The sequence below is a fragment of the Ranitomeya variabilis genome, chromosome 3 (assembly GCF_051348905.1).
Source record: "Ranitomeya variabilis isolate aRanVar5 chromosome 3, aRanVar5.hap1, whole genome shotgun sequence".
Lineage (NCBI taxonomy): Eukaryota > Metazoa > Chordata > Amphibia > Anura > Dendrobatidae > Ranitomeya > Ranitomeya variabilis.
In genome coordinates this window covers 320989454-321016298 of record NC_135234.1, presented here as the reverse complement: position 1 = coordinate 321016298, position 26845 = coordinate 320989454, and the positions used below count along the sequence as shown (strand labels likewise).

General features: G+C 46.3%; 1 protein-coding gene across 2 annotated transcripts in view; it reads right to left on the bottom strand.

The window, feature by feature from the left end:
* Positions 1 to 26845, bottom strand: part of CRYBG2 (crystallin beta-gamma domain containing 2) — a 386970-nt gene that overhangs the window by 237113 nt on the left and 123012 nt on the right. For both annotated transcript variants that reach the window (XM_077295719.1, XM_077295720.1), the window contains exon 2: positions 2337 to 2430. In XM_077295719.1, the coding sequence (XP_077151834.1) occupies positions 2337 to 2430 (94 nt within the window). The remainder of the gene's footprint in view (positions 1 to 2336; positions 2431 to 26845) is intronic.

The following is a 26845-nucleotide window of genomic DNA, read 5'->3' as shown; positions in this document are numbered from 1 at the left end:
AGCAAACAACGCTGCCGGTTCCCTCGCTGAAGTCCAGGCTGCGTCGGAGAGGTGAGTATAGCAATATTTTTTTATTTTAATTCTCTCTTTTACACATTTTTACATTAATGTTGTTTCGATACCGATACCCGATACCACAAAAGTATCGGATCTCGGTATCGGAATTCCGATACCCGCAAGTATCGGCCGATACCCGATACTTGCGGTATCGGAATGCTCAACACTAGTAAAGAGGTAAAGAGACTGCAACCTGGTGTCCTCGTTATTTACTGCACCGCACCACCACAGCCTCACCACCCCCATCATCCATTATATCTATCACTGTACGCCCCTCAGCAGGGTCACGGACCGGGCCTAGCCACCGTGACAACCCCAGAGCAGAGACTCAGAGGCCCGGTACCGGGTACCCCTCGGCCCTGCGGCAGTGGGGGCGCTACACATGCAGCGCAGAGTTTTTTCTCCAACGTGGTGGGCAGCTCTTCTGTGCAGATCGCACATGTCCTATGTTTGGACTTAGCTATACATTTTCTCCCCTACAAAAGATATAACAGACCCTAATTAGAGGGTGAACTTTCATGAAGATCACTTACCCTCCTGTAGTAAAAGAGATACCGTCTCTGGCATGGGGATTATCTCCACAACTGGATCCACTTCTGCCCGTGTGGTTTTGCCGGAGCCTCTGTTGCGCTGAGACCCTGAATGACCGCTGCTGCTGCATTGCTGGGAAGAAGCGTCTCCCTTACGCTGTTGTCGCTGCGGGTGCTGGTGTTGTTGGTGCTGTCTCTGCCTTTGGTCATGCTTAGGGGACTGCACCTGCAGGTCCTGCTCCTCCGGCTGCTCCTGATCACTCATAGCGGTCTGAGCACCGTTTCCCTGCCATTTAGGGCTTTAAATAGATTCTCCAGGCCCCCCCTCCTCAGGCGACGCAGCGCTGCGGGATCACTGATTTTCCAGTGATGCACCACGCTATCTCTGGAAACGCCCCTTGTGCATGCGCACTTCTGTTTTCCCAGTAGTGCTTTGCGCCGCTCGCGTCATAGGGGGGCTTTGTTTTGCGTGTGCGCCGGCATCCTGCAACTGGTCATACCTTCCAGAGGCCCTGCAGATTTGCGGTGAGGTAACCGCTGTTACCCTCTAGAGTGGATGGTCATCTGAATTGAGGCGGCAGCCACCACCCTCACGCCGGCATGCCCCATGTGGATGGTCCAGTGGTGGTCTCCCCAAGCGACTGCTGTCACTTAGCCGCTTGGCTCATGGTTATCTCGGGAGAGGCAAATTTGGGTCCCTTCTTCACTGCCTGTCCCCACACACCCTCAAGGTCCGCCGACCCCGGTGGTGGCGCTTCAAGGAAGGAGAGAAAAAACGCCCCAGCCGAGGCAGGGAACCCCGGCTGCCTGGATTGGACTGGTCAGTCCCCGGCATCCCACAATGATCTAAGGTATGTTCGTTGCTGTAGGTTCCCTATCAGGGACAGAAAACCAATTCATGCGGGAGAGTGGTACCGACTTTTTCACCTGTAGGTTTCCTGTCCCTGAGGGCGGATCTCCTCTCTCTGTGGTGCCATCATGGGGGAGAGAGAAAAATAAGTATACTTCTTGAAACCGCATGTACGGAAAAAAGGAAAAAAACTTCCCTGGTCACTGTTTTGGGTGGTGTCATGGAGCAATAACCAACTTACCTAATGACACAATTACATCACTTGAGTGCTTGTTTGACTGACAGCTATTTTTCCCAATGCCACCATATACATGCATATTCAGCTCAGATGACCATTCAGGTTTTTTTCAATATGGACAGCTGCTTCTGGCGGTGGGTGATTTTAGGGTTTAACTTTAGGATTCCATCTTTGAAAACGATGAGCATTATTATTGAAGCAATGTAGACAGAATTAGTATATCCTGGTTACCAAATAGTACTGGTATTTGTACACTCCAGACATTTACTAACCACATTACAATAATTATATTGCTTTCATTGCACAGTAAATCTGAGGCTGGTATATTATACAAACACGTGTGGGTGCAATGCTCTAGTAAATAATTATTAGTGACCCAGATTTCCAGGAAGAGCGGGAGGAAAACGCATGAGACTCAGCTCTCCAGCAATATCAGGTTTCTGCTATGTCAAGAGTCAAGACAATAGAAATTCTACTGAGTAGTGGGTGGTTTCTCAGTAAGTCAGAAATAAGGAATTCTGACTGACTCATTGCCAAGGTATGAGGATAATTAGTTTTTATTGGGATGTGTCAGAAATACAGTTATCTGTGCCATAGATATTCAGTGACATGCTGAATGGAAATTTCAGCTTAAATAGCTGTGGTGAATTTAATATCTGACCTTTGATTCCCTTGATGCTCTCCTCAAAAAGGCATCTTCGGACTTTTGATTTCTCAGCCTAGGAAGACTCTGTGCTCCTTCTTGTGGTTCCTGCCTGCCAAAAACAAAGACTAATTTCTATAATATATATAAATATATACAGTATATATATATAGTCTCTATAGTTTTATAATAATAATCCATCAATTTATACATTACATTTTCTGCAGTACTTTAAAATTCACAGGGTACATGCTGTTAGGACTGGCGGAACGCACCAAATAATAATTAGAGATGATATAAGGTGCGTTCGCAGTCCACCGTGCAGCTAAGACACCTGCTGCTTGGTAATGACGGACTATATGGCGGTATAATGTGAGTACACACACGGGTTAGCTTCACTCGGTACCCTGTTGCGTCACAGGGCCGCGATACTGCACAGAGAGCGCAAGCAAGGCGACACAGAACACTGCCCCAGACTCAGGGTAAGGGATTGTTTCCATTTGCGAGAAACACGTCCGTGTCTCGCATGTGGAAACCAAGCTCTGGCGCCGGCACTCCAGAGCGGAGCGTGCGGCTCCATGTGTTGCTGTGCGGCCGCACGCTCTGCTCCCAAGTGCGGGCACCAGAGCTTGGTTTCCACATGCGAGACACGGATGTGTTTCTCGCAAATGGAAACAAGCCCTAAGAGTCCCTCTAGATCTCTTGCGCTCAAAACCGCTACTGTGGTGCCAGGGAATTAAGTAAAGAAAACATGTACCGCACAGGAGTGCGTGCAGCGCCGCTCTTGCGGACGCCACTAACCACCCTAACTAGGGCCAGGAAAGCGCACTAACTGCGCACGGTGCCGCTCTGGCGGTCGCTGCTAACTAGATTCAGTTTCTTGTGCTAATGTGCAGGACAGCACTGTCGGGCTCTAGGTAGCTCTATCATTTGCGAGCAGGCAACAACACTAGGGATGGGAATGATTCAGAGCTTTCATCCATGAACAGGCATATATCCACACACACAAGGTAACAAGTTTACCCTAGCGCATGGCCGAGCCATGCAAACCTTTTATTAGTAGTAGCACTCTGGGACCTTCCTGATGGTCCAAGGAGCCGCAACAGGACCTGAGCATGTGACCCCCGACCTCCCATAGTGGACATGCTCAGTGTTGGAAAAGCAGGACTTAAGGTACCTTCACACTAAACGATTTTGCAACGATATCGCTAGCGATCCGTGACGTTGCAGCGTCCTGGCTAGCGATATCGTTGTGTTTGACAGGCAGCAGCGATCAGGATGCTGCTGTGCCATCACTGGTCGTTGCTGAAAGTCCAGAACTTTATTTCGTCGCTGGATCTCCCATAGACATCGCTGGATCAGTGTGTGACACCGATCCAGCGATGTCTTCACTGGTAACCAGGGTAAACATCGGGTTACTAAGCGCAGGGCCGCGCTTAGTAACCCGATGTTTACCCTGGTTACCAGCGTAAACGTAAAAAAAACCAAACAGTACATACTCACACTCCGGTGTCAGTCAGGTCCCTTGCCGTCTGCTTCCCGCACAGACTGTGAATGCCGGCCGTAAAGTGAAAGCAGAGCACAGCGGTGACGTCACCGCTGTGCTGTGCCTTACGGCTGGCACTGACACAGTCAGTGCGGGAAGCAGACGCCGGGGGACCTGACGGACACCGGAATGTGAGTATGTACTGTTTGGTTTTTTTTACGTTTACGCTGGTAACCAGGGTAAACATCGGGTTACTAAGCGCGGCCCTGCGCTTAGTAACCCGATATTTACCCTGGTTAGCAGGGGACTTCGGCATCATTGGTCGCTGGAGAGCTGTCTGTGTGACAGCTCTCCAGCGACCACACAACGACGAAACAGCGACGCTGCAGCGATCGGCATCGTTGTCTGTATCGCTGCAGCGTCGTTTAGTGTGAAGGTACCTTTAGTCCCTGAAATGCCTTCTCACTGCTGATCAGTGCTGGCTACAAAGGCAGAGCCTGGAAAGGCAGCAGTAATCAAGCTCACAGTATCAGCTTGAGCCAGATGCTGGGATCGATGTCTCCGCTGAGCAGGCTCCACTGTGGCTGGAGGAGAATGGGAGACTGCAGTGGACATGGTTTGAGATTCCCCCTGTGCAGCGGTGGGATCTTGACACCTAACAAATGCATTAACAAAATCCTACAGAGTTTCAAACTAATTAACAACTTACATAAGAGGAGTCAGAGTTCTGCTCAAAAACATTTACAATCTATGTGAATAAAGGATAAATGGAGTTGATTGTAACAAGTGGCTCTTTCCCCACCATGAGGTGATTAGGACAATCTCATTATGGCCGGGGTCACACTTCAGAGTGTGATGCGAGAAACTCACGTCTTTTGCATCATGCTCGGACCGGAGCATGCGGCTGCATATATATATATATATATATATATATATATATATATATATATATATATATATATATATATATATATATATATATATATATATATATATATATATATATATATATATATATATATATATATATATATATATATATATATATATATATATATATATATATATATATATATATCATCATGATTACTTGCTAATCCTGCACAGTAGCATCACCACACATAATCCAGCCACATCACCACACATAATCTGCCCCCAACCACATCACCACACATAATCCTGCCCCCCCACCACATTATCACACATAATCCCGCCCCACCACCGCAAATGTATTATTCAGATTTTTAATGATTCTTATCATTATTAACTTCGTTTTAAGTTAATTTACCACCTGCGTAAGTGCTATTGAATGTTGTCATTATTTACTTTAGTTTAATCACCAGCAGCGTTAATTAGATAGCAATGAGCGTACCGAGCGTTAGCTGGCTGGAAACAGCTAGTGTATTTCTATGCAGCTGAAAGCTCCGATCCCAAGTGCTGGGTATTGATGTGAGAGACTTGCGCGAGTTGTTTGCATCACACTCACACGTGTGACCCCGGCCAATGGTGTGGTATAGTGCTGACCCCGTCTGCACTTTATCATACCTTCCAACTTTCAAAGAGCAGAATGAGGGGCAGATCATGCAGTGCGCGTAGCATGCCGTGGCAAACTTTGGCCATGCCCCTGGCCACATCCCAATCCAAGCCCATTTACCACTTCTTTCCTAGCAGTAGGAAATGTCAGAGGGCCACTAGCAGTGAGAGAAATTCAGCAGATGCCTGAGACTGTGCAGGGCATAGGCCCAAATCCAGGACTGTCTGCTGTATCTGGGACAACTGAGACAAGAGATAAGCGGATCAATTCTTAGGTTTCTGGTCCAGCATCCAAACAAGTGGTACCTGGTGGCTGGACGGGGGGTTCGGCAAATTGTGGCACCACAGAAGTTCAGGTACCACAGTGGTATTGCCTTCCTCTCGGGGAGGGTGATGCTATGCCTGGAAAAGAGGAGGATCCCTTTGACAGGTAATCCTACATGCAACACTTTCTGATTCCAGGCCAGAAGGGGGAGCTCTAAACCCGGTATCAGGGGAGCTTCCCTAGACAGATATACATTCTGGTCTGGAGGAGGAGTTAGTCAGTCTGGTGCAGACAAAGAACAATGAAAAAGCACAAGAGAAGTCAGAAGCTAGAGGAGAGCTGCGAGTGAACTTCCTCTAAGCTGAAGCGCAGAAACCGGGCACCGGGAGCCCGAGGCTGTGTGGAACTACAGGTCCCACGATAGAACCGGAGGGCAGGAAATTGAAAGTGACTTGCCCACATTACACCCTGAGGTACAGCAACACCCACAGCTCGGAGTCACCGTTGATAGAGACCCCAATGAAATGGCTCGCATTGCCTATCATGCAGGAACTGTCCCAGGACCGAGAGTAAGAGAGGACCTTGAAGGAAGCCATAGGCAGCAAGGGACTATTATTTAGCGCATAGTGGAAAGCTCCCAATCTAACCTGGCAAAGGGAATTCTACTAATTTTCAGGCTGCCTGGATTCCACCGTCACCTGTTGCTAGTACCCTGGACTGTGGCTGTCGACCATCAGTAAAACAGGCAAGAGACTGCAACCCTGTGTCCTGTTTATTTTCCAGTACGACACCATCCTTGCCAACCACACCGGGAGCCTTGAGGACCCAGATTCACCTGTGGAAAGCCATACCATCCCTGCTGCCATAACATCACCCCAGAGAGCCCATTTAAGGAGCGTCGGTCACCCCTGACCGGCTACCACAGGTGGCATCACAAACTATTATTTCACAAACCCCTTTAAAGACTGTCCCTTTTACTTGGGTGCCCAGGGCCACGGACCAGGTCACTGCTGCAATGACACATCCCTTTAAGTACCGGATCCGGTACCGAGTACCCCACGGCCGTGACGGGCGTTCCAACTTGGCATCACAAACAGGATTCGTGCCCCAGCATCGCTGGGTACTGTGTGCCATAGACTGCGTTGAATTTGTATGTGAGCCGCTAATGCAGTGCCGCGTGGAGCGCAAGAATGAGGTGTACCTTCGTGGGCGGAGCCTGGAAAAACAGCGCGAAGAGGAAGCTGGCACCATGTAGAAAGATCCACAAGTGAAGAAGCCGGAAGCAGAACCTTGAAGAGCACCTTACCGAGCGCAGAAGGAACCACTGCAGACTCTGGTGACGGGTCGTCAGGCCTACCCGAGGTTAGCATGGGGGAAGGAATAAGTCCAACCCGGGAGGAGATCTAACAGCGGTCGCAGCCGCAGCCCCATGATGCCACCAGGCCCCGTGGCAGACGCAGGCCCCATGATGCCACCAGGCTCCACAGTGGCCGCCACTCCTGTAAACCAGCTGGACCCCGCCACAGCTACAGCTCATATAATGCCGCTATCCATGCCCTATATACCAGGAGCGGCCTGGCTGCCACAATATTCAGGGGAGTCCCATACGCTGAGTGACTTTAAAGAAAGACTCTGCAGCCTATTTTATGTATACCCCCTGACGGATCATCAAAAGGTCAGCATTCTAACTGGTCAATTAATTGAAGCAGCACAAAGGGAGGTAAAATCCTCTGGATATTGAAAAAGGAACTGTGGAGCAGATACTAGCCAAACTGAAAAACACTTTTGACACCCGCACGACTGCAGAAATTAAGATGAGGTTTTTCGGGTGCAAACAAAGAACACAGGATAGCATACGGGGCTATGCATTTAATGTCCAGGAGGCATTGCGGGCTATTAAGCAGGTTGACCCGAACAGCGTGCAGGATGGGGACAAGCTATTAAAGAAGCAGTTTATTGAGGGCCCCCTGTCCAGCACTCACAGGACACAGCTGCGCATCCTGGCCTGGCAAAACCCTGACCTGGACTTTGCACATTTTAAAGACAGGGTCATCTGTGTGCTGCATGAACCACTGCCAAGCCGCGCAGTGTCACCTAGGCGTCTAGCAATCACGTACCACCAGGAGGTGGCATCCTTTCATCAGGCCCCCGTTGAGGCCGACACACAGATCCTGGAGGATGATTCCTCAACAGAACTGCGCCTCCAGGTCCAGGAACTGACTAAAAGTGTAGCTGCACTAGCCAGAACTGTGCAGTCCCTGCAGGAATCCCCGAAGGAGAAAATCCAGGTGCCTTCCAGTCCAGATGACATCTGGCAACGACAGAAGAGGATCCCACCGATCAGAGGAAGAGATGACCGCTATCATCAGGACGGATGACCCATCTGTCGCCGCTGTAACCAGGCAGTACACATCGCAAGGTTCTGCCATTTAAACGAGCGACCCCTGGTGCAGAGGGCCAACCCCCAGGAGTAGGATGACCAGGCCCACAAAACTGGCGAGCCAAGTACGTCGAAGGACGACCAGTCCTCCCCATTGTGATCGACGGTATCTCGATGAACGCTTTACTGGACACCGGCTCTCAGGTGAAAACTATGCCTTACATTCTTTACAAGCGGTACAGGGCTGACTCTGATATTACCCATGGCACAGATAGCGATTTGACCATAGTAGCCACTAATGGTCAGCCTTTGTCACAATTGGGGTACAAGGAGGTGACCATTACAGTGGGGCGGGTGGAATTGAAAGCCCATGGACTGGTGGTTGTTGATATTGACCAGCGAGAATGCAACACTATGATGACCTTAGGTACTAATGTCATAGAAATCTGTCTTGCCGAGGTTATTGTCTTGTTACAACAGGTGGCCAAAACTGCTGGTTCCAGTGAGCAGCGTGTCCTGCAAAAAGAAATCAGAGCCCTGATGCAGAGACCACAGGTATAATTGTCTGGTGGAGAAGTTGGCCGTATCACAGTGAGTGATCCAATCCCCATCGCAATACCCCCCAGGAGTGAAATGTTAATCTGGTGTCGGGCATCAATAGGCCTCATAGGTAAAGACTACCAGGCCCTGGTAGAACCTGTGTATTCAGATAGTAGGCCCACCATCCTGACAGCCAGAGGGGTGGATGATGTCCGCAAGGGGAGGGTACCAGTACGTGTCCTTAACTGTGGAGAGCAAGAGGTTCACTTACCCAGATATGCCACACTTGCTAAACTGTTCACTGTAAGGCTATTTTCACACTAGCGGCGTACGACACACGACGAATTGCGTCGTTGCGATGTACCGACACAAGCAGTGAAAGCGCCGCACAACGGGGGCAGCGGATGCTGTTTTTCAACGCATCCGTTGCCCCATTGTGATATGCGGGGAGGCGGGGGTGGAGTTCTGGCTGCGCATGCGCGGTCGGAAAAGATGGGAACGACGCACCAAAAAACGTTACATGCAACGTTTTTTGGTGGCGACGGACTGACGCAACACGACGCAACCGTCGCACGACGGTTGCGACGTGTGGCAATGTGTCGCACTGCGTCTCTAATGCAAGTCTATGGAGAAAAAACGCATCCTGCAAGCACTTTTGCAGGATGCGTTTTTTCTAAAAAACGACGCATAGCGACGTGCAGTGCACAACGCTAGTGTGAAAGTAGCCTTAATGATAATGCAATAAAAGCAAAAGAACCCTTGGTCCTGTCCGACCAGGAGAAGGACAATGGCTCTGCAGGACAGATGGAGGATTGGTGTCAGAAGATACACATGGGCACTGACTCTACCCCTTCACACCAAAAACAGGGGGCTTACCGGGTGGTTCATAAGTATGAGCGGGTGTTCAGCAAACACCCACTAGATTTTGGGCAGGTAAAAGGGGTTCAACATCATATCCCCATTCGCCCATTAAAGAGAGGTACCGGCCTCACTACCTATGTGCCAAGAGTATGTTACGAGATATGAAGGAGGCTGGGGTAATCAGAGACAGTTGTAGCCCCTGAATAGCTCCATTAGTCCTCGTTAGAAAGAAGGATGGTACAATGAGGATGTGTGATGAATACAGGCAGATAAACTGTATTACACACAAGGATGCCTATCCATTGCCCAGAATTAAAGAGTCATTAGCTGCTTTAAAATCTGCTAACTATTTCTCCACCTTAGATCTCACTAGTGGATATTGGCAGGTTCCCGTGGCAGAGGCGGATAAAGAAAAGACCGCCTTCACGACACCGATGGGCCTCTCCGAATTCAACTACATGCCATTCGGACTTTGCAACGCACCAGGGGCATTCCAGAGAATGATGGACTGCTGTCTCGGGCACAAGAATTTTGAAACCATCCTGTTGTACCTGGATGATGTCATCATCTTCTCCAAGACTTATGAAGACCACCTGAAGCACCTGGCCGAGGTGTTTGAAGCTGTCTAACTTTGGCCTGAAGATAAAGCCGTCCAAGTACCACCTGTTAAAGCCCAAAGTACAGTACCTGGGCCATGTGGTAATTGCTGAAGGAGTGGCACCAGACCCTAACAAGGTCACCGTGATCAGGGACTGGCCGAAACCCAGTAACATCCATAAAGTACGGCAGTTCCTCGTGTTGGTAGGCTACTACCGAAGGTTCGTTAAGGACTTCACTAAGATAGCCGCAGCCCTACAAGACCTGTTAGTGGGCCAATCCAAAAAGACCAAGAACAAGGGACCACCATTTGAATGCAACGACAGGCTGGAAGGATCCTTCACTCGGTTGAAGTTGGCTATCACGGGAGATGATGTACTGGCCTACCCTGACTATGACCAACTGTTTGTGCTCTACACAGATGCCAGCAACATGGGATTGGAAGCAGTGCTGTCCCAGGTTCAAAAAGGCAGGGAAAGAGTAATTGCTTACGCCAGCAGGAAGCTTCGTCCCACTGAAAGGAAGCCCAAAAACTACAGTCCTTTAAGCTGGAGTTCCTCGTCATAGTCTGGGCGGTAACAGAGCGGTTCAAACACTACCTGGCTTCAGCAAAGTTCACTGTTTACATGGACAACAATCCGCTGACTCACCTGGAGACGGAAAAACTAGGTGCATTGGAGCAGCGAAGGATGGCCCGGTTGTCCAATTACAAGTTCACCATCAAGTACCATGCGGGGCACAAGAACGCAAATGCCGATGCGCTGTCCAGGATGCTCCATTTACCAGAGGTGGAAGAAGATCCAGAAGCAATCGAAGAGATTGAGTTACCAGCCTTCCACCGCCCTAAGGGACTCAATACTGCCATCATGTGAAGAACAAGCGCAATGACAGGCGAGAAGCCACGCTGAACCCATTGCCCCACCATGGATGGGCAGAGATGCAGGATAGTGACCCAGCAGTCCGTCTGGTAAAAGAACTGTTGACACAGGCTAATTAACACCCTGGTCCAGATGCTCCACAAGAGACTCAACAGCTGTGGAAAGAGAAGGGCAAATTGTTTATGTACGATGGTATGCGGTGTCGGAGGAATATCGACCCACGCACTCAAGAGCTAGTCTGGCAGGTAGTAGTCCCAAGACAAGATGCGCCAATGGTCTTGGAAGCATACCATGATGGAGCAGGACACTTCGGATGGAAGAAGTTAGAGGTCCTACTTCGTGGGAGGTTCTATTGGATTGGTATGAGAAGAGCCATTGAAAAGTGGTGCCGAGAGTGTTGCCAATGCAACCTGCACAGAAAGGACCGTGACAGCCAAAGGGCTCCCCTACAGCCCATCACCACCTCTACAGCCCATAGCCACCAGCCACGTGATTTGGTCGCTCTGGATCATGTGAAGCTAACACCAAGACAGTCAGGCTATGTATATGCTTTGACATAGTGGATCATTACTCCAGATTCCTGGTAGTCATGCCTGTCAAAGACCAGACAGCGAAGATGGCAGCCAAGGCATTCCAACACTTTTGTCGACCACATGGTTACCCTGAAAAGGTACTTACCGACCAAGGCCTAGCCTTTGAGGTGGAAGTATTCCAGGAGTTGTGTAACCTGTACGGATGCAAGAAGATTGGAACAACGCCGAACCACCAACAGACAAATGGTATGTGTGAGAAGATGAACAAGGTGGTAATTGACTTACTGAAAACCTTGCCTTTGGAGGAGAGAAACTTATGGCCAGAGAAGTTGCCGGACTTGGTTAATCTGAACAATCATATCCCGGTGAATTCCACCAACTGCACTCCAGCTTACCTAATGAGAGGAAGACCTAGTAAATTACGTGTTGACCTTGATATGGGAGTCCTAACACCAGAAACAACCTCAACAGATGCAGATTGGGATACTGACCGACAGCAGAAATACCGCCAAGTACAAGAATGTGTGGAAAGGAGCTTGTCCCAGGCAAGACAAAGACAAGAAAGAAAAAATGGTGTGCACTCACCTTCCCGATAAAAAGTTCCTTTATTGAGACATTAGCAGTTCAGACAGGGAGAACGTGTAGTGAAGTAGGATGACAGCTGTTTCGCGCAAACAGCGCTTCCATAGATCCTGATAGCCAAAGGAAGTGGGAGGGCCGGTTTATATGGAGTAAGACAAAACCTCCCACCACCTGGCTTCATGGGTATGATTAATACCATCTTCAGAAGGTGAATAAAGACATACAAATTAACATCATTAAAAACATGAGAAGAACATGAAAAAAGAGAAACAAAACACATCTGAAACATAGAAGGGAGATTCACAAAAAAACGGACATGTCAATTTTTTCATTTAGACCCATTGGTCCTGTAGCATTTGTATACATTATCCATATTGCTTCTCTCCTCAAAAGCAATCTATTTAGATTGCCACCATATTTGGGTAAAGTCACTCTTTCCAGACCTATAAAGCGGAGTATCCTTGCGTTACCCTCATGGCATTGTCTTACATGGATTATAAGGCGAGGGACTCCTCTACCTGTACGGATTGAATTGAAGTGCTCTCTCACTCGTATAAAAAGGGGACGGATAGTTTTACCTATATAGTAAAAGCCGCATGGGCATATCAGCGCATAGACCACGTATGTAGTCCTGCATGAAATAAAATCCTGCACCTGATGATCAATGGCACCCAGTTTAATGGTGTTACCTGTTATGTGAAATATGCAAAAATTGCAATGGCCGCATTTATGGTTTCCTTTCGGTATACCTGCTTCCAGCCAATTTGTGCGATCATTCTGAAAACGGTTGTGTACTATCAGATCTTTAATATTTTTACTGCGGCGACTGGCGAAAAGGGGGCCCCTATCAACCCTTTCCAGGATGTCATTGTCTACAGGACCAATGGGTCTAAATTAAAAAGTTGACATGTCTGTTTTTTTGTGAATCTCCCTTCTATGTTTCAGATGTATTTTGTTTCTCTTTTTTCATGTTTTTCTCATGTTTTTAATGATGTTAATTTGTATGTCTTTATTCACCTTCTGAAGATGGTATTAATCATACCCATGAAGCCAGGTGGTGGGAGGTTTTGTCTTACTCCATATAAACCGGCCCTCCCACTTCCTTTGGCTATCAGGATCTGTGGAAGCGCTGTTTGCGCAAAACAGCTGTCATCCTACTTCACTACACGTTCTCCCTGTCTGAACTGCTAATGTCTCAATAAAGGAACTTTTTATCGGAAAGGTGAGTGCACACCATTTTTTCTATTGTTTGAACTTTGCATGCCACTACAGGTGTTGCACCCTATATCCCGTATTTTTGGAAGCATATAAGCATTAGCAGCAGTGGATGGTAATAGAGACAGAGGTACAACAGGGTCAGCACAGCAGCGGTGCGGATTTTTTTATTTTTTTTCTATTTCTTGAAAGACAAGAAAGAAACTATAAATCAATGAGCCCCTGCAATTCACTTGTCACCAAGTGAACAAGTTCTAAAGCGGAAAAGAAGAATGCACAAACTTGATGACCAGTGAGAAGCAGAACCATATACCATCTTACCATCAAACTTTGATAACGCTAAAGTGTGTCATATAAGCAAAGATGGAGGAGAAATCTCGACTGCGGTATCAAGGGATCATCTTAAAGTGTGCCCTGACCAAATGAGAGACAAGAAGAAAGACCCAGGTACTTCTCAACCCACGGAAGAAGAGGAAAAGAGAATCCATACTGATCTTGTAGATTTTCCCCAGTCATGGACTCGGGTAAATCAAGCGATAGTGGTGCCTGTTTTGACCTTTCCCCAGTTGGAAATACCAGAAGGAGATGTGACTCAAAAACATCCTGAAACAGAAGAGACTCTACATCAGCGGGCTCAAGCAGCAAACATCACACCAGTAGTGGAGCAAGAGAATCCACCCCCTGCTATCGGTGAATCTGTCATGCCCACAGTGAGCAGCAGTACTCTTAGGAAATCAGGTACACCTGTGCTACCTAGAATTCCCAGTAGCGTAGCCATAAGAGAGTGCATAACACCAGTGATAGCAAGCCTAGTGAATCTGGTCAGATCACCCTCAGTGCCTGTGCTGCGTAGATCTACCCGTAGTACTAGAGGTCAGATCCCAGTGCGTTACAGGGACTAGAAATGTAAAAATGTCAATAATTGGTGTTACCGGTTTAAAAATGTTTGCTAATGCTTATTGAAAATTTTAGATGGACAATAGGTTAATGGACAGTGAATTGCCCAAAAACTTTACTGTAGATAGTTGGCACCTTCAAGGTGCACCTTTTGGCTTTATATTTCCTAAACTGTATTGTTTATGTTTTCTTTTTCCAGTCCAGGACTACTGGATTTAACGGGGGGGGGGGGGGGGGGGGGGAATGTGGCACCACAGTTCAGGTACCACTGACGTATTGTCTTCCTCTCCGGGCAGGTGATGCTGTGCTTGGAAACGAGGAGGATCCCTTTGAAAGGTAATCCTACATGCAACACTTTCTGACTCCAGGCCGGAAGGGGGAGCTCTAAACCCAGTATCAGGGGAGCTTCACTAGACAGATATACATTCTTGTCTGGAGAAGGAGTTAGTCAGTCTGGTGCAGACAAGGAACAGTGAAAGCGCACAGGAGAAGTCAGAAGCTAGAGGAGAGCTGCGAGTGAACTTCCTCTAAGCTGAAGCGCAGAAACCGGGCACCGGGAGCCCGAGGCTGTGTGGAACTGCAGGTTCCACGACAGAACCGGAGGGCAGGAAATTGAAAGTTACTTGCCCACATTACACCCTGAGGTACAGCAACACCCAGAGCCCGGAGTCACCGTTGATAGAGACCCCAATGAAATGGCTCGCGTTGCCTATCATGCAGGAACTGTCCCAGGACCGAGAGTAAGAGAGGACCTTGAAGGAAGCCATAGGCAGCAAGGGACTATTATTTAGCGCATAGTGGAAGGCTCCCAATCTGACCTGGCAAAGAGAATTCTAGTCGTTTTCAGGCTGCCTGGACTCCACCGTCACCTGTTGCTGGTACCCTGGACTGTGGCTATCTACCATCAGTAAACCAGGTAAAGATACTGCAACCGTGTCCTCCGTTTATTTTCCGGCACCACACCATCCTTGCTAACCACACTGGGAGCCCTGGGGACCCAGATTCACCTATGGGAAGCCATAATATGCCTGCTGCCATAACACCACCCCAGAGGACCCCTTTAAGCAACGTCGGTCACAAACCCCTTTAAAGACCATCCCTTTTACTTGGGCGCCCAGGGCCACGACCAGGGTCACCACGACACATCCCTTTAAGTACCGGACCCGGTACCGAGTACCCCACGGCCCTGGCGGGCGTTCCAAAATCTCTTACCGTACTGCACACTCGGTGCGGGTTTTGATTACCCAGGGCCGGCGTGACTTCATCTGTGTATCCTGCTCATGTCTAGTTGCCACCTATGTATTTATTTTTTTGTTCATTCATTCATTCATTCATTCACAGCCAGAACTTTAGCTCTATGTAGCTTCACTATGCGAAATCTGACTTTCTGATGTCTGTAAAGCCATGTTCACGCATAAATACTGTATTTCATTCTGCAGATGTCCGCACCAAACTGCACAATAACAATCTTCTCTGATTATCGCATTTTTGCTGCATTTTTTATGCCTTTTCATCCTTATTTGATACAGGAAAGATATATATCTTGGTACCTTGTTAGCCAGTAGATAGAAAAATATTTAGAATTGACAGTCCTCAGTGGTTGATACCTTTTAATGGCTAACTGAAAAGATGGTAACAAATTGCAAGCTTTCGAGACTACTCAGGTCTCTTCACCAGGCATAGACTAAAAGAAATTCTGGAGAATCACATATTTATGCACAACACATCACAGAAAAAACAAAAAAAACATAGATAAGACAGGTGACATGAAGCAGAATTACAAGGAGTGATAAACAGTTATGTCCATAAATATTGGACCAGTTGCTATGAGTTCCAGAGGACTCTCATTTTGTCCTACTAAGGCCCTGGATAAAACTGAACTCTGCAGTGATATGGAACATTTTTTCAGGAGATTGCGCCTGAGGGAATATTTCAATGATACAGAAGATTCAGAACCCACCTGGATTGAAGGAAAAGGGATCCTAACAACAAAGAAGAGGTCAGACTGGACACCTCCACCTGGATGGAACCCTCATTTGGATAAATATATAGACTCCTTCAGACATTTGATAAAATCCACCATCATAGATACTAACAGGAGACAAGCATACAACATCAGTGCCCAGGAGAAAAAGGCCATACAGTCCCTGAAAACCAACAAAGAAATCATCATCAAACCTGCTGACAAGGGAGGTGCAATAATCATGATGACACATCAGACTATATGAAGGAAGCAAACAGACAACTTATGGACATACACTATTACAAAAAATTTGAGTTGGATCCTACACAGGACTATTACAAGGAACTAAACAAGTTGGTATCTTGTCTACCTGACAAATCCACAAGAGCCAATGACCTGATACCAGAAAGTCCAAGAACAGGGATATTCGACATTCTTCCCAAAATCCACAAATCTGGAAATCCAGGGAGACCAATTATTTCATGTGTGGGCACCCTTACTGAGCAGGTATTTGGATAGGTAGAGGGCATTCTTAAACCCCTGGTAAAGGATAAACCCAGCTTCATTCAGGACACAACTGACATATTGAATAAACTATTAGCAATAGGCCCTCTACCAGAAGGAACCATCCTGGCCACCATGAATGTGGAATCTTTGTACTCCAATATCCCACACCAGGATGGATTAAATGCCTGCAAATTCTTCCTGGAGAACACAGGGACAGATGCGGATTATGTGGTGAAACTTATAAAATTCATCCTCACCCAAAATTTCTTTGAATTTGACAACAAGATCTATCTACAGGAGACTGGCACAGCAATGGGAAGAAAAATGGCTCCACAGTATGCACAGTCTGGCCTACTACCGCTACATTGATGACATTTTAATTATCTGGACGAAGTCTGAGCCACAGCTAAAGAAGTTCCAAGGTTTAATCAATTTCATCCCACCATCAACTTGACACTCAACTATTCCTGTACTGATATTAACTTTTTAGACACCATCATTAAGCTGCAGAACAATAAAATAGAGACATCCCTGTATCAGAAGCCAATCGACCGCCCAACATACCTTAAATGGGACATTTTCCATCCAAAACACATAAAAAACTCTGTTGTCTACAGCCAAGCCATCAGATACAATCGTATATGTTCCAACCCCATGGATAGAGATGAACACCTTGGTCACCTTAGAAAGACCTTTTTGAATCAGGGCTACCATCCAAGAACAATTGAAAACCAGATTACAAGAGCCACCAGAATATCAAGGAATCACCTGCTACATTACAAAGCTAAAGAAGAAAACAACCGGGTGCCTCTAGTGCAGGCATGTCAAACACACGTCCCGCGGGCCGCATGCGGCCCTTTACAGGCATATCTGCGGCCCGCACAAGTCTCAAACTTTGTCCGCCCCCACAGACAGACAGACCAGTAAGATAATCCCCCCCGTGCTGCTGCGCTACTAGTACCTGCCCGCTGGGCGCCGGCCCGGTTCGCTTGCTTGTTGTGACTAGTGAGAGTGACAACAAGAGGACCGCTGAGAGGCGCTGACCGCCGCTGGTACTTCCGCATCAGGGAAGCGCCAGCAGCGGCTGACGTCACTGAGCGTGTGACAGGCTGCTTCAGTTCATTCGTCGTCACTCACGGTCGTTGCGCCGCAGCACCAGTGACTCGTCGTCACTGTCTCACTCGCACTCGCTGTGTGTTCAGTTTGTGGTTGGAGAGTCCAGGTGACGTTGTCGGTGCCGGTGGTAAGTGGCGTGCTCCAGACCGCGGCCACGGGGACCGGGTAGCTGAAGTCTGACTCTGAAACCTGCCTGCTGCATAGGGGGAGGGTGTGTAGGACTGGAGGAGCAGATCCTTGTACTATGGGGGTGTCTGTGTCAGACTGGAGGAGCAGATCCTCTTGTATTATGGGGGTCCCTATATTTCTGGAGGTGGAAGTACCAGGATCTGATCCTCCACCTCCAGAAATATAGGGACCCCCATAATACAAGAGGATGTGCTCCTCCAGTCTGACATAGACACCCCCATACAAAATCTTCTCAGAGAACAAGGCTGACTGATCACCACTTATCATCTTTGATCAAAGTAGGCACTGCGTTGTCTGTTATGATCTGGTGGCCTAAGAGCGGCATGAGACGTACTCTGGAGAATGTGGTAACTGTACTGACCGCAGACCCTGGACTTAACACCGCAACTAGAAGTAGCCGTCGGATGTACCTACCAATCCTAGACACCTTGTCACAGCCGGAGGACTAATTAACCCTATAGATAGAAAAGGGAAAACTATCTTGCCTCAGAGAAAATTCCCAAAGGATAGGCAGCCCCCCACAAATATTGACTGTGAGAGGAGAGGAAGGAACATACACAGGCTGAAAACAGAAATTAGCAAAGGAGGCCAATCTAGCTAGATAGAAAAGATAGGACAGAGAACTATGCGGTCAGTATTAAAAATACTAAGAAATGTCCACCACAGATAATACAAAAAAACTCCAAATCTAACTAAAGACTTGGAGGGTAAATCTGCCTCTCCAGAGATTCCAGCTCGGCTGCATAAATCCTTACACAGATTAAGCTGGACAAGAAAAAACATGCAATGCACTGAACAATGAGGCCCACAAAATGTGGGCAGAAAAACAAGCAGAACTTATCTTGAAGAAATGAACTGCAAGCAGGGGCGACCAGGAAGGAATGTGAATCCTCCAGAAACAATGAACAACTGGCACTCACCAAAGGGTGAGGCCAGACTAAATAGCCCCGTCCGAAGTGGACGCACCTGATGACTGCTGTGAAGGACAAACAGCAGCACTACCACTTATAACCACCGGAGGGAGCCCAAGAGCAGAACCCACAACAGAATTCACAACAGTTGTCATTTCAGCCTGATATACCAACAATTGTTAGCACAAAGAGGTGTCAAGCCTCAGGACAAAACACTAATGATTGAAAAAAATGATAGCAAATAAATGTTTAGTTTTTAATTGCTGTATTTTTGTTAAATATATTAGTTGCTGTTGCGCACTGCAAATATATGTTGCTGTTACATATTACTACTTCATATCTTGTTTTCATGACTGCTGTTACAATATGTGTGTGACATTAGCTGCTGTGTGCGGCCCTCGCAACAACCTCTTGTTACTCATGTGGCCCTCGGGGTACCCTGAGTTTGACATGCCTGCTCTAGTGGTCACCTACAATCCAAATCTGGAGGTGCTAAGGGAGCTGCACGGAAATTACAACCTTAACCACAATAAGATGCCCGCTTACAATCCATTTTTCAAGACCCCCCACTACTGTGTTTTAGGCAGCCCCCAAATCTAAGAAGTATCATTGTCAGAAGCTCCCTGTCTCCTCTCCAACAGCTGCAGGAACCTTTCCTTGCAATCAGAAAAAATGTAAAACATGCCCATTTATAATGACCACGGACAAGATAAAGATCCCCAATTTACATCAGGACTACAAGATACCAGGTACTTTCAGCTGGGTCACTTCTAATGTGGTGTACCTAATCATTTTCACTAAATGTCCAACTGGGGGTCTGTATGTAGGGGAGACAGGGCAGAAACTGAGAACAAGAATTAACTCTCATCGCCATACAATAAGAGAAAAAAGAATGGATCTACCTGTGGCAATACATTTTTGTCTCCCAATCATAACATTATGGACATGAAATTACTTGTATTAAAAGTACAGGAAAGATATATATCTTGGTACCGTGTTAGCCAGTAGATAGAAAAATATGTGCTATGTTGTGCATAAATATGTGATTCTTCAGAATTTCTTTTAGTCTTTGCCTGATGAAGAGACCTGTGTAGTCTCGAAAGCTTGCAATTTGTTACCATCTTTTCTTTTTTTTAAACCAAATATTTTTTATTGTGCAAAAGAAATACAACAATATCCATTCAAATAACAAGGTACATCAGTGTTTTTGATTTTAAAAGAAACAAACCCACCCACCCCCCTCCCCCCTTAACGACCAACTCCAACCATACAATATTCTTGGAAAGAAAAGGTTAAACATTACATACATAATTACTAGTAACATCATTTTACCACCGCCCTTCAGTTATTCCCATCCAGCCATGGCTGCCACAGCTTTTGAAAAAAACCCATTCTTTTCCTTTTATTATATATGCTTTTTTCGAGCTGGACAATATGATTCGCTTGTGCGATAAACTCTCGTCTAGTAGGAGGTTCCTCCCTGATCCAGTACCTTGCGATCACCTTTCTCGCAATGAACAATAATCTAGCAATTGCCATTTTGGCAGTTTCGTCAGTCAGGATTTCCTCCACGTACCCAAGTACACACACCACCGGATCCCTAGGAATCGAACACCCATAAATCACCCTATCTGGTTCAGCACGACAACCCAGTATGCAAACAATCTGGGACACAGCCACAACATGTGCAATATACCCGCCTGAGACTGGGAGCACCTAGGGCACCCAGAGTCGTCTCTGAGCCCAGCTTTAAACAACATGTCAGGTGTCCTGTAGGCCCTATTTATCACATACAGTTGTGACAGTCTCCCAGGTTCACTCATCGACAGCTTAGGTATGTATTCCAGTATAGACTCCCATTCATAGGTATTTACCTGGAATTTTGATAATCCCCCTCCGTGTGTCTTTTTTTGCACATTTGTGTGGCACTGAGTCGGCTGAATATAACGCCGCAGCACTTTGTATCTTTGTATGCTAGAGAAATCTTTGGCACACTAATTTTTGAGCACTGTTGCACTTTTATCTCAACATTGTTGAGTTTGGTTCAATGCACATAGTAGGGTGCTTCATTTTTTATTGTTATTACCCCCCCGTTCTTTTATTGATATTTACAGCACATTTGCACTTTTACTGTGTTTTTCACATATAAACAGTGAGGGTAAGGGATCATCTATGCAAATTTGGCCGGTACATTATATGCTATCATCTTTCAGTCCTGTGTTCAACCATTGATTTTAAGCAATTTTAATTCTTTAATATTATATAATATTTATGGAGTTATTGTGATGTATATTGAATAAAATTTAATTTTATTACACTCTCTTGTCTTGGTGCTCTCTGGTGATCCATATAGAGTGGTTTGGGTTCTTGTCTCCCCCAGTATAGACTCCCACCTATCATCGTCTATTTGCCCCAGTTCATCCTCCCATTTCCCTCTGGCCTTAATAGGGTAATCCATTAGAAAGGTATGTAATAAATCGCCATATACTTCGGATATTGCCCCTTTTGTTCCGTTGTTATTAAGTATAAAGTCCAACATTAGATCCTTCTGAATCACTATAGGCTCTCTTTTTTTTTGTGCCTGAAATGCGTGCTGTACCCGTCTATATTGATACAACTTTAAACCCGGGAAATGAAATTCCTGCTGCAGCATATCAAAAGATTTAAGATTCCCGTTGTGAATCAACTGCCCTATCAACCCAATGCCTTTTTCCCTCCACTCTCCCATTCCTTCCATATGATTAAATTCTTGAAAAGAGAGGTTATCCCAGATAGGCGAAAACTCAGTGAATTTCACAACCCCCCTTATATATTTAATCGTCTGCCATACCTTATGAATTAAATTTATGGTGTAAAAACAAGTTCCCAACTTCTTAAATATACCTGCTTCCAAACCCTGACCCAAGGGCCACCTGCCAATAATATGTACCAGGCTACTATGTCCCTGACCTTTCTCAAGTCCTTCCCCCCATCCCCTAAGATGTTGGCTTTGCGCAGATAAAAAGTATAACCAGGGATTAGGCAGGGCAAGTCCCCCTTCATCTTTAGGTCGCTGCAGAATCTCCTGCCTAATTCTAGGGTTCTTCCCACCCCACACCAATTCCCCAAATAATGATTTTAGTTTACGAAATCTGGTCAGAGGGATCCATACCGGAGAGTTATGCAAAATATACAAAATCTGTGGCATCACCACCATCTTAAGTAGATTTACTCTACCCACCACCGACAAATGTAGCTTATTCCAAGCTGAGATTTTGGCGCGTAGTTTGTTTATTAATGGCTCAAGATTAAGTTCCTCAAATCTAGTTAAGGGAAGAGAAACCTGAATCCCCAGGTATTTAAATTGCGTCACCACCCTTAATTTCGTATTCTGCTCCACCTCCCCCGTACAATCCACTTCCTTATCCACCTGCATAACGCTTGATTTATCCCAGTTGATAATCAATCCAGAAATTTGCCCAAATCCTTCAATTAATGAAATCACATTTCTTAAAGTCTCCCCAGGATCCTCAAGAAAAAGCAAAATATCATCGGCATATAGAGCAATTTTCTCCTCCATTTTCCCATACACAAACCCCTTTACTAATTGAGACCTTCTGATAGCCGCTGCCAGTGGTTCCACCGCCAGAGCAAATAGCAACGGGGACAACGGGCACCCCTGCCGCGTACCTCGAAAGAGCTGAAAGCTCTCCGACAGTGCGTTGTTCACCCTAAGTTTAGCCACTGGAGAGGAGTATAGGAGTCTCACCCATGACACAAAAACTGGCCCAAACCCAAAGCGACCCAGAACCGACCACAGGTATTGCCATTCTATACTATCGAAGGCTTTATGTGCGTCGAGGGAAACTACCACCCTCCTACCAGCATTCCCCACCGGTATCTGCATATTGAGGAATAGCCTTCTCAAGTTGATGGCAGTGGATTTATTAGGCATAAAGCCGGATTGGTCCGAATGAACCACCTTTTCTATCACCCGAGTCAGTCTGTTCGCCAAGGCCTTAGCCAAAATTTTAACATCTGTTGTGAGAAGTGATATCGGTCTGTATGACTCCGGCAACCGTGGGTTTTTATCAGGTTTAGGAATGACCACAATAGTGGCCTCCCTCATGGAAGCAGGCAATATTCCCCTCTCCAGTGACTCCTCAAACACCCCCAACAATCTGGTCAACAACTCTTCAGAAAGGACATCATAGATCTCAACAGGGACGCCATCAGCCCCCGGAGCCTTCCCCCCTGCCATTGACCTCAAGGCACCCTCCAGCTCCTCTACCGTAAGCGGCCTATCTAACGAATCTCTATCCTCAGCTTCCAACCTAGGTAAATTTGCCTCCTCTAGAAATCTATCAATTTCATCTTCCCTCTGCCCCGTGTACGATGCATATAATTTACTGTAAAATCCCTTAAACCCTTCCAAAATTTGGGCCCCCTGTGTTACAATATTACCATTTTCTAATTCCAGAGCGTGTACATGTGTCGAGTCCCTCTGAGCAGATGTTATCACCGACAGCAGGTGACCTACTTTCTCCCCTTCCGCATAAAAGGCCTCTCTTTGGAAAGCTCTCGCCCTCTCTGCTTTGCGTAAGTGTAGTTTGTTAACCTCCTCCTGAGCCATCTTCATACGGTTCATGGTGTCCTGAGTACGTACATTGCTCAATGCAGCCTCCGCTGCCTTCAATTCTTCCAATATGATTTTGTCAGACTCCCTTGTTTTTGTTTTATGCATAGTAATCTCTTTAGATAATATTCCCCTCAAATAAGCTTTCATGGTGTCCCATACCACATGCTTCGCTGCACTACCATCATTAAATTTAAAAAATTCCCCTATCTCTTCCCCGATCTTTCCCATATCAAGAATTTGTAACCAGAAGGGGTTAATTTTCCACCCCAATTTAACCACCTCCCCAGGGCCTTCAATTTGCAGTGTTACTACCAATGGACTATGATCCGACAGTACTCTAGGCATGTAGTCTATCTCCTGTACCATCCTATCCATTCCTTCATTACCTAGAGCCAAATCAATACGGGATAGAGATCCATATGTCGCCAAATAACAGGAGAAACAGTAAATGTCGTTATTACGAACTCTCCACAAGTCCCTCCATGCCACCTCTTGCAAATAGCTACCAAATGCTGTTAAATTCCCCTCCTTCCTCAACATAGCATGCTGCCCCCTATCCCAGTGATCATCAATAATATTGTTGATATCCCCCATTATGAGTAATGGAACTCCTCCCCACCTGCCAGATAGATTTAGGATGTCCTGTAGTTTTTTCCCTGAGTACGGTGGAGGAATATACACCGACACAACACACAACAGCTTAGCATATACAGTGGGGCAAAAAAGTATTTAGTCAGTCAGCAATAGTGCAAGTTCCACCACTTAAAAAGATGAGAGGCGTCTGTAATTTACATCATAGGTAGACCTCAACTATGGGAGACAAACTGAGAAAAAAAATCCAGAAAATCACATTTTCTGTTTTTTTATCATTTTATTTGCATATTATGGTGGAAAATAAGTATTTGGTCAGAAACAAAATTTCATCTCAATACTTTGTAATATATCCTTTGTTGGCAATGACAGAGGTCAAACGTTTTCTGTAAGTCTTCACAAGGTTGCCACACACTGTTGTTGGTATGTTGGCCCATTCCTCCATGCAGATCTCCTCTAGAGCAGTGATGTTTTTGGCTTTTCGCTTGGCAACACGGACTTTCAACTCCCTCCAAAGGTTTTCTATAGGGTTGAGATCTGGAGACTGGCTAGGCCACTCCAGGACCTTGAAATGCTTCTTACGAAGCCACTCCTTCGTTGCCCTGGCGGTGTGCTTTGGATCATTGTCATGTTGAAAGACCCAGCCACGTTTCATCTTCAATGCCCTTGCTGATGGAAGGAGGTTTGCACTCAAAATCTCACGATACATGGCCCCATTCATTCTTTCATGTACCCGGATCAGTCGTCCTGGCCCCTTTGCAGAGAAACAGCCCCAAAGCATGATGTTTCCACCACCATGCTTTACAGTAGGTATGGTGTTGGATGGATGCAACTCAGTATTCTTTTTCCTCCAAACATGACAAGTTGTGTTTCTACCAAACAGTTCCAGCTTGGTTTCATCAGACCATAGGACATTCTCCCAAAACTCCTCTGGATCATCCAATTGCTCTCTAGCAAACTTCAGACGGGCCCGGACATGTACTGGCTTAAGCAGTGGGACACGTCTGGCACTGCAGGATCTGAGTCCATGGTGGCGTAGTGTGTTACTTATGGTAGGCCTTGTTACATTGGTCCCAGCTCTCTGCAGTTCATTCACTAGGTCCCCCCGCGTGGTTCTGGGATTTTTGCTCACCGTTCTTGTGATCATTCTGACCCCACGGGGTGGGATTTTGCGTGGAGCCCCAGATCGATGGAGATTATCAGTGGTCTTGAATGTCTTCCATTTTCTAATTATTGCTCCCACTGTTGATTTCTTCACTCCAAGCTGGTTGGCTATTGCAGATTCAGTCTTCCCAGCCTGGTGCAGGGCTACAATTTTGTTTCTGGTGTCCTTTGACAGCTCTTTGGTCTTCACCATAGTGGAGTTTGGAGTCAGACTGTTTGAGGGTGTGCACAGGTGTCTTTTTATACTGATAACAAGTTTAAACAGGTGCCATTACTACAGGTAATGAGTGGAGGAAAGAGGAGACTCTTAAAGAAGAAGTTACAGGTCTGTGAGAGCCAGAAATCTTGATTGTTTTTTCTGACCAAATACTTATTTTCCACCATAATATGCAAATAAAATGATAAAAAAACAGAAAATTTGATTTTCTGGATTTTTTTTTCTCAGTTTGTCTCCCATAGTTGAGGTCTACCTATGATGTAAATTACAGACGCCTCTCATCTTTTTAAGTGGTGGAACTTGCACTATTGCTGACTGACTAAATACTTTTTTGCCCCACTGTATCTTACACACAAGGAATACATATTGTCCATCACTATCTATTACCACCTCTACCTCCTCGAACGGTATGCTTGTATGTACGAGTATTGACACTCCTCTAGCATAGGCCGAGAATGTCGCATGATATGCCTTTCTCACCTATCTTTTCTGCAATAAACCCGTCTTTTCTTTTACTAAATGAGTCTCTTGAAGGCATATCAGCGAGGGTCTCTGCTTCAAACTATATTGCAAGATAGCATTACGTTTGGTATCATTGGATAGACCCCTAATGTTCCAGCTCAAAATTTTAACTTTATCTCCCATCATTTTGCATAGTGGTAAAACTGCTCAACTTCCTTCCGTTGGTCTCCCTTATCCCCCCAACCTGGGCCCACCTACCCAAAACTCCCTCCCAAACCCTCATTATACAAAACAAAACTCTAACCTTCCCCTTCCCTTCCCTCAATAACTTCCTCCCCCAAAACCCCCCAAAACTTTTTACCAATCAAGAAAAGGTCTCCTACTCCCTCTCTGTATGAGAAAGGGGAACACGCTGTCGCAGTCCCAACAGTGGCTCAAAAGCCAACACCAACTCCCAATGGGTTTAACACTCTCCTTCAGTCGTTCCTCCCTCCGCCCTTTAGAAACAGAATATATAAACAGTTGCGCCGCCGAACACAACTCTAACGCACAGGAACCACATATCAGATTCCTCTAGTAATAAACCAGAATAAATCAACAACTCAATTTTCTTCCCCTCCCACAACCATCACAACAGCCTGAAGTTCACGTCTGATCTTCCTCAGCGAATCTTTTCTGCTCCAATACGTTTAGCATTCAAATCCAGCCAATGAGACACCTCCTCAGGATTTTGAAAAAAGTGGACCTTTTCCATGGCCACCACACGTAGTTTAGCCGGATACAGCATAGAATAAACCAGACCCAGTTCACGTAAGCGTCTTTTTGCCTCTCCGAATTTCATCCTGAGCTTCTGTACAACTGTGGAATAATCAGGGTATAGAGATATTCGGTTGCCATCAATAGTTAATTCCTCCATATTTCTGGCTTTCCGTAGCAAAATATCCCGGTCTCTGTAATTTAGGATTTTTGGCTAGAAAGGTCCGTGGGGCGGAGCCAGGGGGCAGAGGTCTGGTCGGCACCCG